The following is a 15302-nucleotide window of genomic DNA, read 5'->3' on the forward strand; positions in this document are numbered from 1 at the left end:
AGCCGCGGCCCACCTGTGGAAACGTTTCAACACGTGCACGATTAAAAAAGATGCAAAGCGCTGACCTGTTTGTGTGTGTGTGTGTGTTTCATACGCAGGAACGACAGAGCGTGTGTGTCTGATCCAGGGCACGGTGGAGGCGCTGAACGGCGTCCATGACTTCATCGCCGAGAAGGTGCGGGAGATGCCTCAGAGCACCCAGAAGACAGAGCCGGTCAGCATCCTGCAGCCGCAGACCACCGTCAACCCCGACCGCGTCAAACAGGTACGGCGCCCCTCACCATGAGTGTGTGTCAGTCAGAGGAGTGTGTGTGAGGGAAGAAGAGCCAATAAATTGTGTTTTTCTATGCTCGAGTTGTGATTTTCCGTGTGAGTGAAGCTGAATGAGGTGGAAAGAGGAAAAACAAGCAGAGAGGAGACAGGAGGAGGAGGAGGAGGAGGAGGAGGAGGAGGAGGAGGAGGGTTACGATATCAACAGAGAGGGAAAAAGAGAGGATGAGTGTGTGAGGTGTGAACGTATAAACTCTGCTGTGATTTGAACTGTCGGCTGTCTCACACACACACACTTAAACACACACATGCACACATGCACACATGCACACGGACAATGCCAGAAACTCAAACATCCACACGCCAGCAGGAAACAGTTTCCTGTTGAGGAAGGAAGTGTGAGTGAGTGTCCTGATCACACACACACACACACACTCACACACACACTCACACACACTCTGCAAGTTTAATGCCAGGAGTGTTTTGATGGAAAGCACCGAGCTTCAACTTCTACATCAGCGTTTTCTTCCTCCGCCTCTCTGAGCTCCAAACCGCTCTGTGTGCAGTGGCATGTCCTGTCCATTAGGAGGCGCTAGTTACAGAAACGTATCGATTACAGCACTAAAATGAATTGTGCTTTAAACAGGACACAAGTCTGGATTAACCCTCTATGAGACCTCGTTGCCTCTGGGCATGAAACTCATTTTTGGCTTTTGACAATACTTTTAAAAAAAGAGAAAAGACCTCAAGGAACCAATAGCAGTGCTTGGATTTGTCATGTGACCCTCTGATTCCCTTTTATGCAGACTTTCTTGCAAGGACCAACTCAGGCAATTCTCTCCTCAAAACTGTCCAATAACTTTTTAACCGTGTCTTTCTCAGTCCAGGAACAAATGTTTTTATACTAATAGACAAGAAAAGCTTAATTTCTGATAGTTTGATTTACTTTATTTGTTGTTTAATTGGAGGAAACATGTAAAAATGCAAATGTTACCATTATAGATTTACCATGAAAACATGTTGGTTACTGTCTTTGAGTTGACAAACTGTTAAAAAAATAGTTATTAATTTTAGTTTAAGTTAGTTTAAGTAAAGTTCAGACTTAAACAGTAGGCTCATGTCTATTAAAGTGAACTTTGTGAGCTTCTTTACAGAGCACAGGCTCATATCCTCCTCACATTTCTCCTGCAATGAAAAGTCTGTGTCCTGAAAGCCTCAGAAGTGGCGTCTTTAAATACATAGTTCATGTAAAGTTGGATAAAATATGCTCAGACCCATTCATTTCAATGGGGCGTTCCTCAGTGGTACAGTATTTCCTGCAGGCAACATTCAGACATAAATTCTGATTTATTGACAAAAGAGTTATTTTTTTAAGCTTTTATGCTTTTTATGGCATGCATTGTAAATTGTTGATGCCATCAAGTATTAGTCATGTGTTTATGAAAAAAAATATGTTGAAAAATAAATAACTCTTTTTTCATTACTGACCATTATGGTACAGTGTTGCCTCAAGGCAACGAACCCCATAAGTATCTATAATTTTTTTTTTTCTATTTTTTAATTTCTTTGGATTTGGACTGGCAATACAATGTGTTCCAAGGAGCAATGGTTCCCAACCTTTGTTGTCTTGTGTACCCCTTGAGCCTTTATGTTATGCCATGCGTACCCCCTCACTCATGCATGTTGTTCTCCAAAAGTAACATAACAGAGCTGATTATTAAATAAAAATCATTGTATTTTATCCCCTTAATTTGAAAAATTAATTCTCTGGCATTTTCTCTTTTTTAACCCAAATTAAACACAAAAATTGATAACATATTGCAGCTGTGCCACTGGTTATTGCTTACCTGATGAAACTAGTTGTAGCACACACGTACCATTTTATTGATGGACTGATCAATTTTTGATTATTTCATTGACAAATGAAGTTCTATTCTATTCTAAGTACTTCCAAGTTGGAAACAGATTATCAAATGTTTCCAAGTACCCCCTGCAATGTGTTGGCATACTCCTTGGGGTACATGTACCCCTGGTTGGGAATCACTGCCATACAGAGTTAAAGCTATGAAATGATGCAGAAAAGATTAAAAAAAAATAAATTTCAGAAAGAAAGGTAGAAGGTATTTTAAGTAGGGGTGCACCAATCACAATTTTCTGGCCGATCACCAATCTTTAAAAAGCCTGACCTGCCAATACCGATTTTTACTTTTTATTTTTTATAACTAACAGCATATACCTTCAATGTTCCAATCTTTTTTTATTGAAAAGCATTAAACAATACCTGTGAAACAATGAAATCTTTTTGTTTTAACTTAAACAACCAATAAAGTGTCCTGAGTTTTAGGTCTCAGAGCAAAAAGCAACAAAGGCTGTCAGACTGTCCTGGAGGAAAATAAGATCAGTTTCATATGTAAGGATGGACCCATCCCCCAAAATTAAGGAAATCGGCAATGATCGATCAGCCAACTAGTCTGTGCATGTTTAATTTTAGGTCTTGAAATGTTGTTTGAGGTCAAAATTGTCTTAGAAATAAAATCCAGATCCAGGAGAACATGTTCCTTGGTCTGAAGCAGAGTTTGCTGATGTTTACGCAGCACATAACACTGCAGGAAACTGACCACTGATCATCTGGTTTAAAGACACACCCGAAGGACAGGTGAGCTTTGATTTCATCAGTCTGTGATGATGGAAGAAGGAGGACGGCCGATGATCTGAAGGTGTCTGATGACGCACAGAAAAACTTTCCACTTTACAGCACTGACTTTCTAAACTTCATTCAATCCCAGTCGCTGCAGTGAAGCTGCTTGAAGCACCAGCTGTGTGTGTGTGGTGTGTGTGTGTGTGTGTGTGTGTGTGTGAGGACAATTAGTTCAGCTATTGATTATGATCCCAATCTGTTTAAGTCATGATCATCAGTCTCTCTTCATGATTGCTCTCTATTGATTAGTCAGGTCTGGCATTGTTTCCAACTATTGACCGTTCAGCCTGCTGCACAGTTCATTCAACCACACACACACACACACACACAATGCAAAGAGCAGTGTGTAAGAGGTGTGATGACACAAAAGAAACTTTAAAAATGAAACACTGAGCTGTTTTTTCGTCTCTGAGCGTCGTGTTGCGCTCGTGTTGCGTTTGTTTGTCCCCACTGTGAATCCTCATTCTCTGTCAGGAGCAGAGTTTGGGGGCGGGGGAGTGACGGAGGAGAGCTACGCCTTTCTAGTTTTGAATAATTACAACTATCATCCCTGTGTACACACACACACACACACACACACACACACACACACACACACACACACAAAGAGCCCTCAGAGATAGACGTTTTTTTTGCAGAGTACACATTTCGAAGGTGCCGTTATGCAGAGAGATTTATGCATAATTAATCAATACTGGTTACACAAACACACACACACATGCTTACTCACCCACTCTCAAACCTCAGGCCCACACACACTCTGCAGGATTAAACTCAAACAGACTTTTTAAGGCTCATGCATTTTACAGAGCGGAGTTGTGTTTGCACATATGGTGTCTTGTTCCCTCCTGTTGGGAACGCTGACGACTTATTCTGCGCTTGACGCCGCAGACGGGGAAAGGAGTCTTTGAGTTTCGCACAAACATGACAAACGATGAAAACTCAAAGCAACAAGTTTCATTTTGAAGAAGAATTTCTGTGATAACTGAGTCTCGTGGTCTCAGCGTCTTTAGAAAGGTGTCGGCTGTGCTGCAGATGTTGCAGATGTTGCAGATGTTGGAGGTCAGGTCTCTCTGCAGATTTTTCAAGCCTCTTTTTTTTTTTACCATGCCAACCTCAGGTTGTAGTTGCTAGGCAACCGGTGGAGAATCCGGGAAGGTACCTGCTCAGAGAGAAAACGCTGCAGCACATCGTGGTCACACATGAAGAAAACAATGAGCTGTTTTCCCCCTCTCTGCTAACCGCTAAGCTAACTGACCCAGCACATGTTTCTTTGTTTGTTTGCTTTTTTGTTTGTTGAACTCTCGGTGTATGTCATGCATGTTGATCCTGTGTCTGAGACCGGCTGACTGACGGCTCAGAGAGGCTGTTTTGGGCGCAGCCAGCAGACGCGGGTGTGTGTGTGTGTGGAGGGGGAGACGAGGCGGCTAATAGCTGCTGATATTTAGACCCTCCTAATCGAGGGTGAATCCCCATGTCGCTCTTCAGGCTATTTATAACACGTCAGAGGGAGAGGCGACTAAATGGATTTGTGCAGCAGTGAACGACACACACCAGACACACTCATGTTCACACACAGGGAGGAGAAATACCCCCACAACACCAGAATAAACCCTGACGGACGCTCAGAGGCCTCCAGCGTCGAGATGATTCAGAGAAATGTGTGTTTACTCGTGTACGACTCTGCATTTTAAAGTTTGCTTTAACATATGAAGAAGGGAGACGCTAGATAAGATGATGAAAGAGCAGCAGAGAGACAGACGAGTTCACTATGAAGGGCTTTCTTGCAGAAAATTGGGACAACTTTTTTAAGTAAGTGATGTTTCTTGAGTTACAGACAAAAAAGTGATTTAAAAAAACACAAATTGTCAATTTTGTAGTCTTCTCATTAAAAATAATGATGCTTTAATATTTAATTTCTTATTTTTAATCAAGTATTAACTAGGGATAGATTTTTTTTAATGTGACGACTGATATGAAACCACTTCCAAACTGTGTTGTTTTGGCTCTGATACAGCCGCACCGCTGTCTGCAGTCACTACTCAGTCCCCTGCACTCTCCCACCCACAGTACCATCTGACCAGTGGCGATTGCTCTAAGACTACAAGGGAAGCTCAGCTTCCCCTAAAATGTCCCCAAAAAGTGGTGATATGTTCTGCTGTGTGAACATTTCATCGACAAAATCTGCGCTAAAATTCCTTCATCTTCTGTTCAGAATCAGCTCCTATCACAGGTAACTGGCTCCACCTCCTTCTCATTCATCCCTGCAGCGTCTCAGCGCTTTAACACAATCGGACGCTGAGCGTCTTCTGACTTCAGCGGGGAAGCGTAGAGTGGGTTGCTCCACTGTGGAAACTGGACGGTCATTGGATAAACGCTGGGCTTTGTCCCGCCCATCGGACGCTCAGCGTCTCTGGGGGTCTATGAGGCAGTGGGCTGGCCTGGACGCTGGGCTTCTGCATGCTGATTGGATGATCTGTCTGAGGCTGAATCCCTTTTTGATCGACAGTGAAATGAGCCAGTCAGTGATCCTGAAGTATAACCCTCCACCGGAGCATCTTCTGACTTCTACATTTACTTGTTCTGGACTGATCTGGAGGTTTTATCGATCCCCAGCAAGTGTACTTTTCTTAAAAACAACGAGCGTTGTGTTTACAGATTCTCTCTCTTTTCACCAATAAGCAGCTACAGCTACAGCTGTGGAGCTTCTCCCCCTGTCACTCACACTTACAGCCTGTCTTAGTCTCACGTAGCAGCTCCAGCTGCTAGCAAGCTGACACAGAGGGTAGAATTTACGTTTAAATAAATAAACATATTTATGATGTAGGCCGTAAAAAATGAGCCTCCCCTCTTTGACTGACCAACAGCCGCCAGGAGAGAAGAAAACATATCAAACTCTATTCTCCCCTCCCTGATCGTAAGCACTCAGCTCGGCAGATCGCTGAACAGTTCTTCGTGAAAGGAGAGACAGTTGTTGATTTGGCTCAACATCCAAAGCACAGTAAAACAGACAGCAAACTATATGCACAGCCTAACTGAGCGAAGGAAAGTGATTCTTAACCAGCTAGCTCCTGTTAGCAAAAGTCTGCTAGCTTAATGCTAATGTCAACGGAAAATCCCATTGACGGGCTAACACAATTAGCATCGTAACTATCTTGCTTTCTTTTATACTCCTCTTATCAATACCCACAGGTTTACTTTTTTCTGCCTCTTAAAATATGATAAAAAATGTTTGAAGGAGCTACTTGTTGATGCTTCTCTGCCCAGAGTTTCTCCCTGTCTCAACTAAGGAAGCCCTAGAAGGTCAAAACATTATAAATCAGTCATGTGAAAACTAAACAGAAAATTAATTCAGCTGCATTACATGCCTGTAAAAAGCAGCACAAACTCAATTCTGTTCAGTTTTTTTAGTAACATAGAATTTTTGGAAAACTTTATTTACTGTAGAAAAGTTACGCTATTTATTTTTGCTGCTAATCCTAAGAGCTGTTTAATAAACATATTCTTTAAGGTATTTGAGTGCAGTTAAGTGTTGGAGTTTGTTTTATTCAAAAATTTTACGCCAGTATTTCCACTTTGACTACAAATTAATATCGGCTTTAAATATCCGTTAACAGCCTCCTCACCTGCTAATAATCAGTATCGGTATTGGCCCAAAATGGTCCCTAAAACTGCTAAAAATTAATCAATTTGATAAACAGGTTTAACAAACAAGACTAATCTTCTTACAAAACCTTTAAGAAGTCACTTTGGACGCACGTAACAGCAAAGAAAAGGGAAAATGAAGGAGTATGATGTTAAATTAGTTTTAGGAAAAAGATTTGGGATGATGGTTTGATTGGAAACGTTTTAAAAAAGCGACTTTAACTGATTATTACCTTCAGAAATACACTTATTTTTAATTTTTCTGTCTTTTGTTTGCCTTCTTTAAAAGCCAGCAACTTTACAGACACTTATCAATTTTTTTAAAAAACAAAGAGTTGCAGGAAAATGCGCAAATGTTGAAATAATGGGAAAGTGGCAAGTTTCTTTAATTACAGCAAAATCTTTGCACAGATTTTTTTTCTGCTGGTGCAATGTCCAGATATTTTCATGTTTTCATGCTCCGAGATAAATGAAATGTTTTGTTACTCTGAAGGGAAATTTATTTCAATCAATCGCACAAAAAAGTCGCAGTGAAGTTGAATCAGAACACAGTATTGAAGGGATTTACAGGAAACATGTTCCCTCCTTAAAATACACACACACACACACACACACACACACACACACTGTTGGACAGAAAGATTTCAGGTCAGCAAGCTGACGGTAAGCTGAGAGCTCCTGGTAAACCCGCTCCAAGTTTTAAAAACACAACCGTCATCGTAGAAACAGTTTGAGACCAAAACAACTCCCCCTGATGTGATGAATGGGCCTGATATGAACCGTACACACACACACACACACACACACACACACACACACACACACACACACAGTGAGAAATACCATAACATACATGTGCGCCCCTGAAAGATGAATTGTTGCTGTGCAGCCGCTGATTGTTCTCTATTTTGGGTCGTGGATAAAATTTCTTGGTCTTGTCAAGAGCGCGGCTGTCGTAACATGTGGTATGACCTCACTGCTTCACCCCGGGGACTCTGTGTGTGTGTGTGTGTGTGTGTGTGCGTGTGTGTGGGAGAGAAAGCTTACAGTGTACAGAGGTTGGAGGAGTGTTTGTGATTTATTGAAAGAGATCTGCAGCGAAGGCGCGGGGACACAGACAGGAAGAAGAGATAGCAGAGGAAGATGACATGCAGACAGACAGATGAAGACAGACGAAGATGAAGATGGACGGGCAGAGCGGACGAGCAGAGCCGCAGACTGAGTGTGTGTTTCTGTCTGAGTGTGTCACTGAGAGCTGGACGCAGATCTGAACTCTTGTTAGCCGACAGCTGCGGAGTGACAGAGAGCTTCTCTGGAAGAAGCAGCTGCACAGAGAAAGAAAAGAAAGCAGAGCAGCGACACGCCGAGCTCCAAGGCCGCATAACGGGACGACGGCGGCGGAGCGGGGAGGACGATGATTTATGAGCTGCACACACTCTGAGAGCAGCTCTAATGAGCTCCAACATGACACACTGAGGAGGAGGAGGAGGAGGAGGAAGGGGATCACTGGAGCTTTTTATGACTTTTATTATTCTGTTGGTTTTAGTGACGACCACCAGGACGAGTCCTAAAACATGACCACACATCTGTCCACACGCAGCACGCTCTAAATCAGACGAGCCCAACGACAAACACAGGCCCCAGCTTTCACCTCACTGTCCAGGAAGGTCTCACTAAACCAGGGGTACCCAAACTATGCCAAGGCCCCCAACAGCGTTTGCTTCTGGCAGGGGCCCCCTTTGGAAACAAACAGACAATGCTTCAAAATAATTTATTTTCTAACTTTTTTCACTTTTCAATAATTTTTACATTTGTTTAGGACAGGAAATTATTAACAAACAAACCCAGTCTCACACAAGTAGGTTATGGAAAGAGGGAGGAGGTATATAAGGGCTCTGTCAGACAAGGTAGGGTACTCCTTTCTCACACGTAGCCAGTAGTTAGACGGAGGAAGAGCCTCGAAGTCCAGTTCAGTTTTTTGGATAGCTTAATAATAAGCAAAAACCGCCAGGTTGACACGGATCGCAATCAGAAACATGTGAACCCAACACTTAACGTTTTTTATGTTCAGAACAAATGATTACAAATAATAAAAAAACTAAATGTAAATGAAAAGTAAATAAATAAGTTGATTCTATTTTTTCCCTTTCCTCAAATTTTCTGAGGCCCCCCTTGTGCTCCCTGGCGGCCCCCCAGGGGGCCACGTCCCCCAGTTTGAAAACCACTGCACTAAACTACATCTGGACTGTGGATAGTATTGATAAGAATTAATTAATACCACTTCCCTAATCGATTCTGCTCGTTGAACCAATTCCTTATCAATTCTCTGTGTCAACAAGATTAAATTGAAAATGTGTAAGTGAATAAATATGAAATTGGTCACTGGATCTGGATCTCTGTGGGTGCAAATATATAGAAATAATAAAAAAAATGCACATAATGTCATGTTGATGTACTGTTTTGTTATAGATTATTGACTCAAGTAGGCCATCTACAGTCTCGAAGTGGTTATAGCAGTCATTTAAGTTGTTTGGAACCTTCCATTTGCCGATTATTATTTTTTAATTTAGAGTTTTCAGCATTTTTTAAAGACCAACTGTAATTTGTTTCTGTGTTGAAAGTTGAAATTCTATTATGAAGCTGAAGTCACACTGATGTATGCTAACCGCTAGCATATCAATGCAACTTTCCATACACGTTAGCGTCAAGCTAGGGCTATTTTGTTTATATCGTTTTTGATAAATATTAGATGTATTGAATAGAAATCTTCATTTCTTTTGTGAGTTCAGTTCTTTCGTAAAACTTAAAGCTGAAAACCCTAAATCAAAGATGAGATAGCTATAGCAGACTAGTCACGTAAGGTCTGGCAGCTTGGGCTTAATGTAAAGAATCAATAAGGGAATCATTTAGCAAAAAGCTAACGATAATGATGGATTGAAAGATTTCTTATCGATTCTTAAAAGGAACCAGTTTTCCATTCCCATCCCTAGTTTCACAGCAGAAACGTTTCAAACTTCCTCTAAAGTTGAATTTTTAACCATGAAAACACAACAGAGACATTAAAACATTCATTCACCACGTCGAGCCGCCTCATTTTAATTATTCAACAAATGAATTTCTGTCTGTTTGTGGCGTTAAATCACCACCAGCGGACAAAAAAACATCTCATTGCTCAAAAGGATTTAATGGATTTTTTTTTCCTGTACTTGGAATGAAATTAAAATTCAGGCGGAGAGGCGGCGAGCTGAGGTGGCTTGTTAATACGACGCCACATCAAGGTCAAACACTGACAAACTAACGTCTTTGAATTAACGTTTTTAACATGTGATAGTTGAAAAAACATGTCGGAGGACACAATTTTAAGTCGAAGTTGCAAAATTGAGTATGAAAAACAATCCTGATGAAATCCAGATTCTGATCCCGACAAGAAAACATCCTGACAGGCTTCCCCCATATCGCCCCCTAGTGGAGAACATTTTCCTTGAACAGTAATCTGATTTGTTTGAAGTGTCTGATTTTATTCTTTGGGTTGATTTTTATCATAATTTACTGACAGATGCATAAACTTAAGATATGACCAAATAACTTGTTTTGGTTTCTACTTTTAAACCTAAAGCGAACACGTTTGCTGATTAAAGCTGACATCGATCCATCTGTGGGGTCAGTTTTTAGAGTTTCTGTCTCATGAGGCTGATATCTAAGCTTAAATTCAGTCTTTTCTTTTTTTAAAATGAAAAACATCCTCTGAAGAGTAAAAGTTAGAGTCACGAGGGATGAAAGGCAGCGTGCTCAGAGCTCCTCTGCAGCCCGTCTCGGTGTGACCGGTAGCTTATGGTGATTATTGTGTGCTAACTATAGACGGATATTTATACTGACGTGATGAACATACCATGAGGGTACAGGCTGTCACAAGCTGCTCTTTAGCTCCTCTGATAATGTCACACTGGCTTTTTATTCAGACACGCTTTGATTTTTCTTTCCTCAAGAAAATGATGAAACTGATGCTGCCTCAAAAGTCTCATTTTGCAGTTTTTTATTTGCATCGCACAAGTGTTTTTTCTTCTGAATGAACAGACTCAACTGTGTAGGAGAAGTTTTTTTTTTTTTTTTCCAACTTTGTTTATGAAATATTTTTTAACAAAGGACAAACAGAGTGACAATCAGACATAGACATATATGCAAAGAACATAATGTCCATCAGGCATCACATCTGCAAGTCAAAACAACCCCCCACCCCACCCTCCACCCTCCCAAGGCCTAACCCTTGAAAAAAATAAAAAATAAAAAAAAATAAAAATAAAATAAATAAATAAATAAATAAATAAAAATAATAAGTATAACAATAATAAAAGGAAGATAATAAAATAACAATTATAATAAGTATGAAAAACACATAAATGAAATAAAAAATAAATAAATAAATAAATAAATAATAATAATGTTAATTAAAAAGAATAAATCAATTAATCAATCAATCCTCGAGGTCAAAAGAAAAATCACTAGACAGTGCAAAGTTTATGAAGGGATTTTGTAGGAGAAGTTTTGAGGAGAAGATTTCAGGATGTAAACATTTCAGCCTGATGAAGCACGTTAGGAGAGGATGGTTAAATATTCAGGGAGCAGATTAAACACGCGCCGCGGGGAAACTGGAGAAAACACAGTCCTTGAGGAGGATAGAGGCGTGATATGTTTTGTCACACAGCTGTTCCAAATAAATCTGTCGCTGTGTTGAAACACACGACGGTAGCAGATCATCAACCAGGACGTTCGATCCAATCAAAGACTGACTCTTTGAGTTCCTGTTTCTGGCTTTAAAAACTTTGTAAAAGCAAAACATAACGCGGCTTGTTGGCGAAGACCTCCTGGTGTGTGTTTAGAAGAGCGCTACGGAGCAAGATCAGCTGTGAGAGTGTGTGTGTGTGTGTGTGTGTGTGTTTGTGGTTTTGTTGTGGCTTATTTTTGGCCCAGGTTAGCCCACACTGGCCCGGCCTGGCAGCTCTTGGACGTGGTTAATCTGTGATGACAACAATACTGCACGCAAAAACATGAACACACACACACACCATCTCCAGTCTGCTCCTTTTCCTGGCTGCTCCCTGCAGCGGCTACTTCCTGCGGGAGAAAGGAGGTCATTTCCTGTGACCTTTCACCGCACGCACCAACACCTGTTTCCTACTTCCTGTTATTGCTTTCATACACAGGAAGCCGGCCATAAATGTCAGGAAGAGTGGAGGCTGAGTCTGGCTCGGGCCGGGTGAGAGATGATGAAGAGGTGGGAGTGTAAGACTCTGAGAGGAAGAATTCAGCTCAGGCCAAAAACAGTCGAACACGCTGAGAGTCGGTTTCTGTCAGGTGTGTTCATCCACACACGAAGCTCAGTTTAGGTCAGAGTTTGTTAAGATTTCCCGTGCTCATTCGAAGGAAACACTTTATAATTTTAACATCCAGCAGTTAGAGGAACTTCAGAGGCGTCTCTCTTTGAGCTGCTAAACACTCGGCTCGTCACCAGCGAGTCTCTGCTGAGTCTGCCTGCAGCGTGCAGGTAGTGAGCAGCACGTCTTTACAGCTTTTAGACAGGAACCAGCTGCCCGCTGTGGCTGAAAATGAGACGAAGAGAGAGGAGTTGAGCAGTAAAGTTGTGGTAGAAGGGCTGAATAATGAGCTGGAACCGGTAACAACTCCTCAAAACCAACAAGGCTGAGATTCTTCTCCTCATGACGAGAGCTTTGCTTCAGTCACATTATTTTCATGTTGACAGAAAAAAAACTTTTTTTAAAAAAGCAAACTTTATGCACCATCCAGCAGGAAAACTCTGAGCTTGAGGTGCAAGTGCATAAAGTTTCACACCAACGGCCAAAGAAGGAAGGAATAACTCAAGTTGGGTCGTACCACTCAGAGACACGCTGTTGTACTTGTAGTTGCAACACTTCACATGAACAGGACAGGAAGTAGGAAATATAAGACCAACATGACTGTGTCTGCTATCAGCTTACTGCCATAATTGGCAGGAATGCATTGTTTGGTTCTAAATTAATTGACTCAAGTAGGCCATCTAGTATCTCAAAGTGGTTACAGCAGTCATTTAAGTTGTTTGGAACCTTTCACTTGCCTATTATTATTTTGACGGTTGGACTGTTCTGTATTTTTTTTTTTTTACAAAGATTAACTGTGATATGTTTCTGTGATGTAGTTGAAATTCTTTTCTGAAGCCAAAGTTATACAAATGTATGCTAACCGCTAGCATATCAATGCAATTTTCCATACACGTTAGCATCAAGCTACTCAAATCCAACAAAGCTGAGGTTTTCTTGTCATGACAAGAGCTCCACTTCGGTCGCATTATTTTCATGTCGACAGAAAAAAAAAACTTGAGGGAGTGGTTAAACTTTGCACCTGGAGACTTAAAGCCCGCCCCATTTCCAATATGGCCGAAAAAGTCGATCTCCTTCAAAACTCTGTATCAGAAACAGACAGGTGACATCATAGAGACAATGTCCATTTATTTAAAAGTCTATGAGTTTCCCTGACGTCACCTGTCTGTTTCTGATACAGACTTTGGAAGAAAATCATTGACGGAGGCCATATTGGAAATAGAATAGAATAGAATAGAATAGAATAGAATAGAATAGAATAGAATAGAATAGAATAGAATAGAAAATACTTTATTAATCCTTGAGGGGAAACTCAGGAGTCACAGCAGCAATCAACAAATAAGGACTGAGCTTCTTCAGCAGTCTGTTCAGTCTCTTTCTCCTGGATCCTGTCTGCTCACAGCAGGTGAAGCTCTTCCAATGTGGCTCATGTCCAGTGTTAGCTCCACAAATAGCATGATGCTACTCTGGCTTCTGGTATTCCCTCTGTTGCTGGGTTAGCAAAGCTAGCTTGTCCATCTTACTAGAGATAGATCTTACGCACCTGAGTACCAGCACGTCGTCCTCACCGCCTTCTCGTCACCTTTAGGGGAAGACATCCGGCCTTGCACCAGTTAGCACTGACACGCTACAGGCTGCTAACAGCTGGTTTTACATGTAAACAATGCAGCCATGGTAACATGTAGCATCTCCAGACAAACACAGGAGCAAAATAGTGAAAGTATCACTGACGACAAAACCAGTTTGGTGTCCAAGACCAACAAATGAGCCTAGCAAGAATGAGGCGGGCTTGGAGCCTCCACGCTAACACGCTAACTTCCAGAGCCAGCCACAAGCGAACACTCTACAAACAGGATTGAAAGTAATGAGCGTGCTTAAGTTTACATTTAATGAATGAAACAGCTGAAAGAAGCTAGTGTTAGCTTGTTAGCTTGTTAGCTCTTCATCCAGTCAGCTCACAGAGCGTCACATGAACAAGTTTTTTTTTTCATCTGAATTTAAAACCTTACTTTAAAGAAAACCAGGCCTCAGATGTCTCTATGAGAGACCTGTACCCTGAGAGTCCATGAATCCATTAGAGTCTGGACTCCGGCTCACGGTGGGTCTTTAATCTTCTCCTCCAGGGACCGAGTCCTCCTCACAGCATGTTCCTCCCTTACCTTCTTACATAACTTCATCTATTTTCTCCGTCAGTCCTGTGATTTTCAGTCTGTGCCCTGCTGCTGAGTCAGCCGACACACACACACACACACACACGCACACACACACACTCTCTCTGTTATCTGCTCCAAACATGTGATAAATCGAGCGTCTGCATTTCATTATCTCTGCTGTAACTCATATTCGACCGCGCTGTAACACACATGATCGACACACACGCACAGATCAGGATCAGATGTGACGTCACACACTCCTTTTTTTACTCCCCCTGGTTCAGATTTTGGTCTTTCTTTTGTTAGAGGTGTGTTTATAAGAAGAGGAAAGCGGTGTAAACGCTGCAGAGCTGAAGCAGAAAACAGAGGAAGAGTCCGTGACCCTGAGCTTTCTGGGCCAGCGGACAGAGAGATCAGTGAAGAGGAAAGAAGGAGAGAAGGAGAGAGGAGAGGAGGTAACTCAGAGGGAGCGTTATCTAAGAGGCTATTATGCAAACAGATTTGATGTTTTGACCCTCTTAAATACATTTTAATGTCTGGACATCGTCTGGACCTACCTGCAGCTGCCTGAAATGTTTCACCAGAGGAAGATAACGCTCTTCTTCCTCCAATCAGTGGAGTGTTCATGAAAATATCAGGATCATCGTCTTCTGATGCTGTTCCTAATGTGTCTGAGGAGGTTTGAAGAGTTATTACAGACATCAATCCTCCTCCTCCTCCTCCTCACGTCTGCTGTGATGAAGCTGCGAGCATCGTCCGTCATATTACAGATTATTGATATCAGGTTTCAGCCGCTGGAGGGTCAACAGCTCATTTATAGTTTGTTTGTTTTTTCAACTCTGATGAAAGTTTTGGTTTTCCAGTCGCTGAAAATCAGAAGTTAAATTTTGTCCGAGATCATTTTAAAACAGATCAGATGAGAAGAGGCTCGTCAATCTGATTCATGGTGTTTGGAAATCTCAGGAACTCATAAATACAGAGAGAAGAATGTGGATCAGAGGCTAATGAGTATTAATAAATAATTAATATTAATAAGAGTTGAATTGAAAAAGCTTAATTTACCCCACATCAGACAGATTTTATTTAACATCAAACTCAAAGTCTACTGTTTGAAATCCTGAATTCAAGAAAACAAAATTTAAAACAGTTGCTTGGATAATAAAA

At 41.4% G+C, this 15302-nt stretch overlaps 1 protein-coding gene across 2 annotated transcripts in view; it reads left to right on the plus strand.

Annotated features, from left to right (window-relative positions):
- The window catches only part of nova2 (NOVA alternative splicing regulator 2), a 119508-nt gene that overhangs the window by 84736 nt on the left and 19470 nt on the right, over positions 1-15302 (plus strand). For both annotated transcript variants that reach the window (XM_074679921.1, XM_074679922.1), the window contains one exon: positions 99-265. In XM_074679921.1, coding sequence (XP_074536022.1) covers positions 99-265 — 167 coding nt within the window. The remainder of the gene's footprint in view (positions 1-98; positions 266-15302) is intronic.

The sequence above is a fragment of the Halichoeres trimaculatus genome, unplaced genomic scaffold (assembly GCF_033239565.1).
Source record: "Halichoeres trimaculatus isolate MK-OKI-2021-1 unplaced genomic scaffold, fHalTri1.1 fHalTri1_scaffold_9, whole genome shotgun sequence".
Lineage (NCBI taxonomy): Eukaryota > Metazoa > Chordata > Actinopteri > Labriformes > Labridae > Halichoeres > Halichoeres trimaculatus.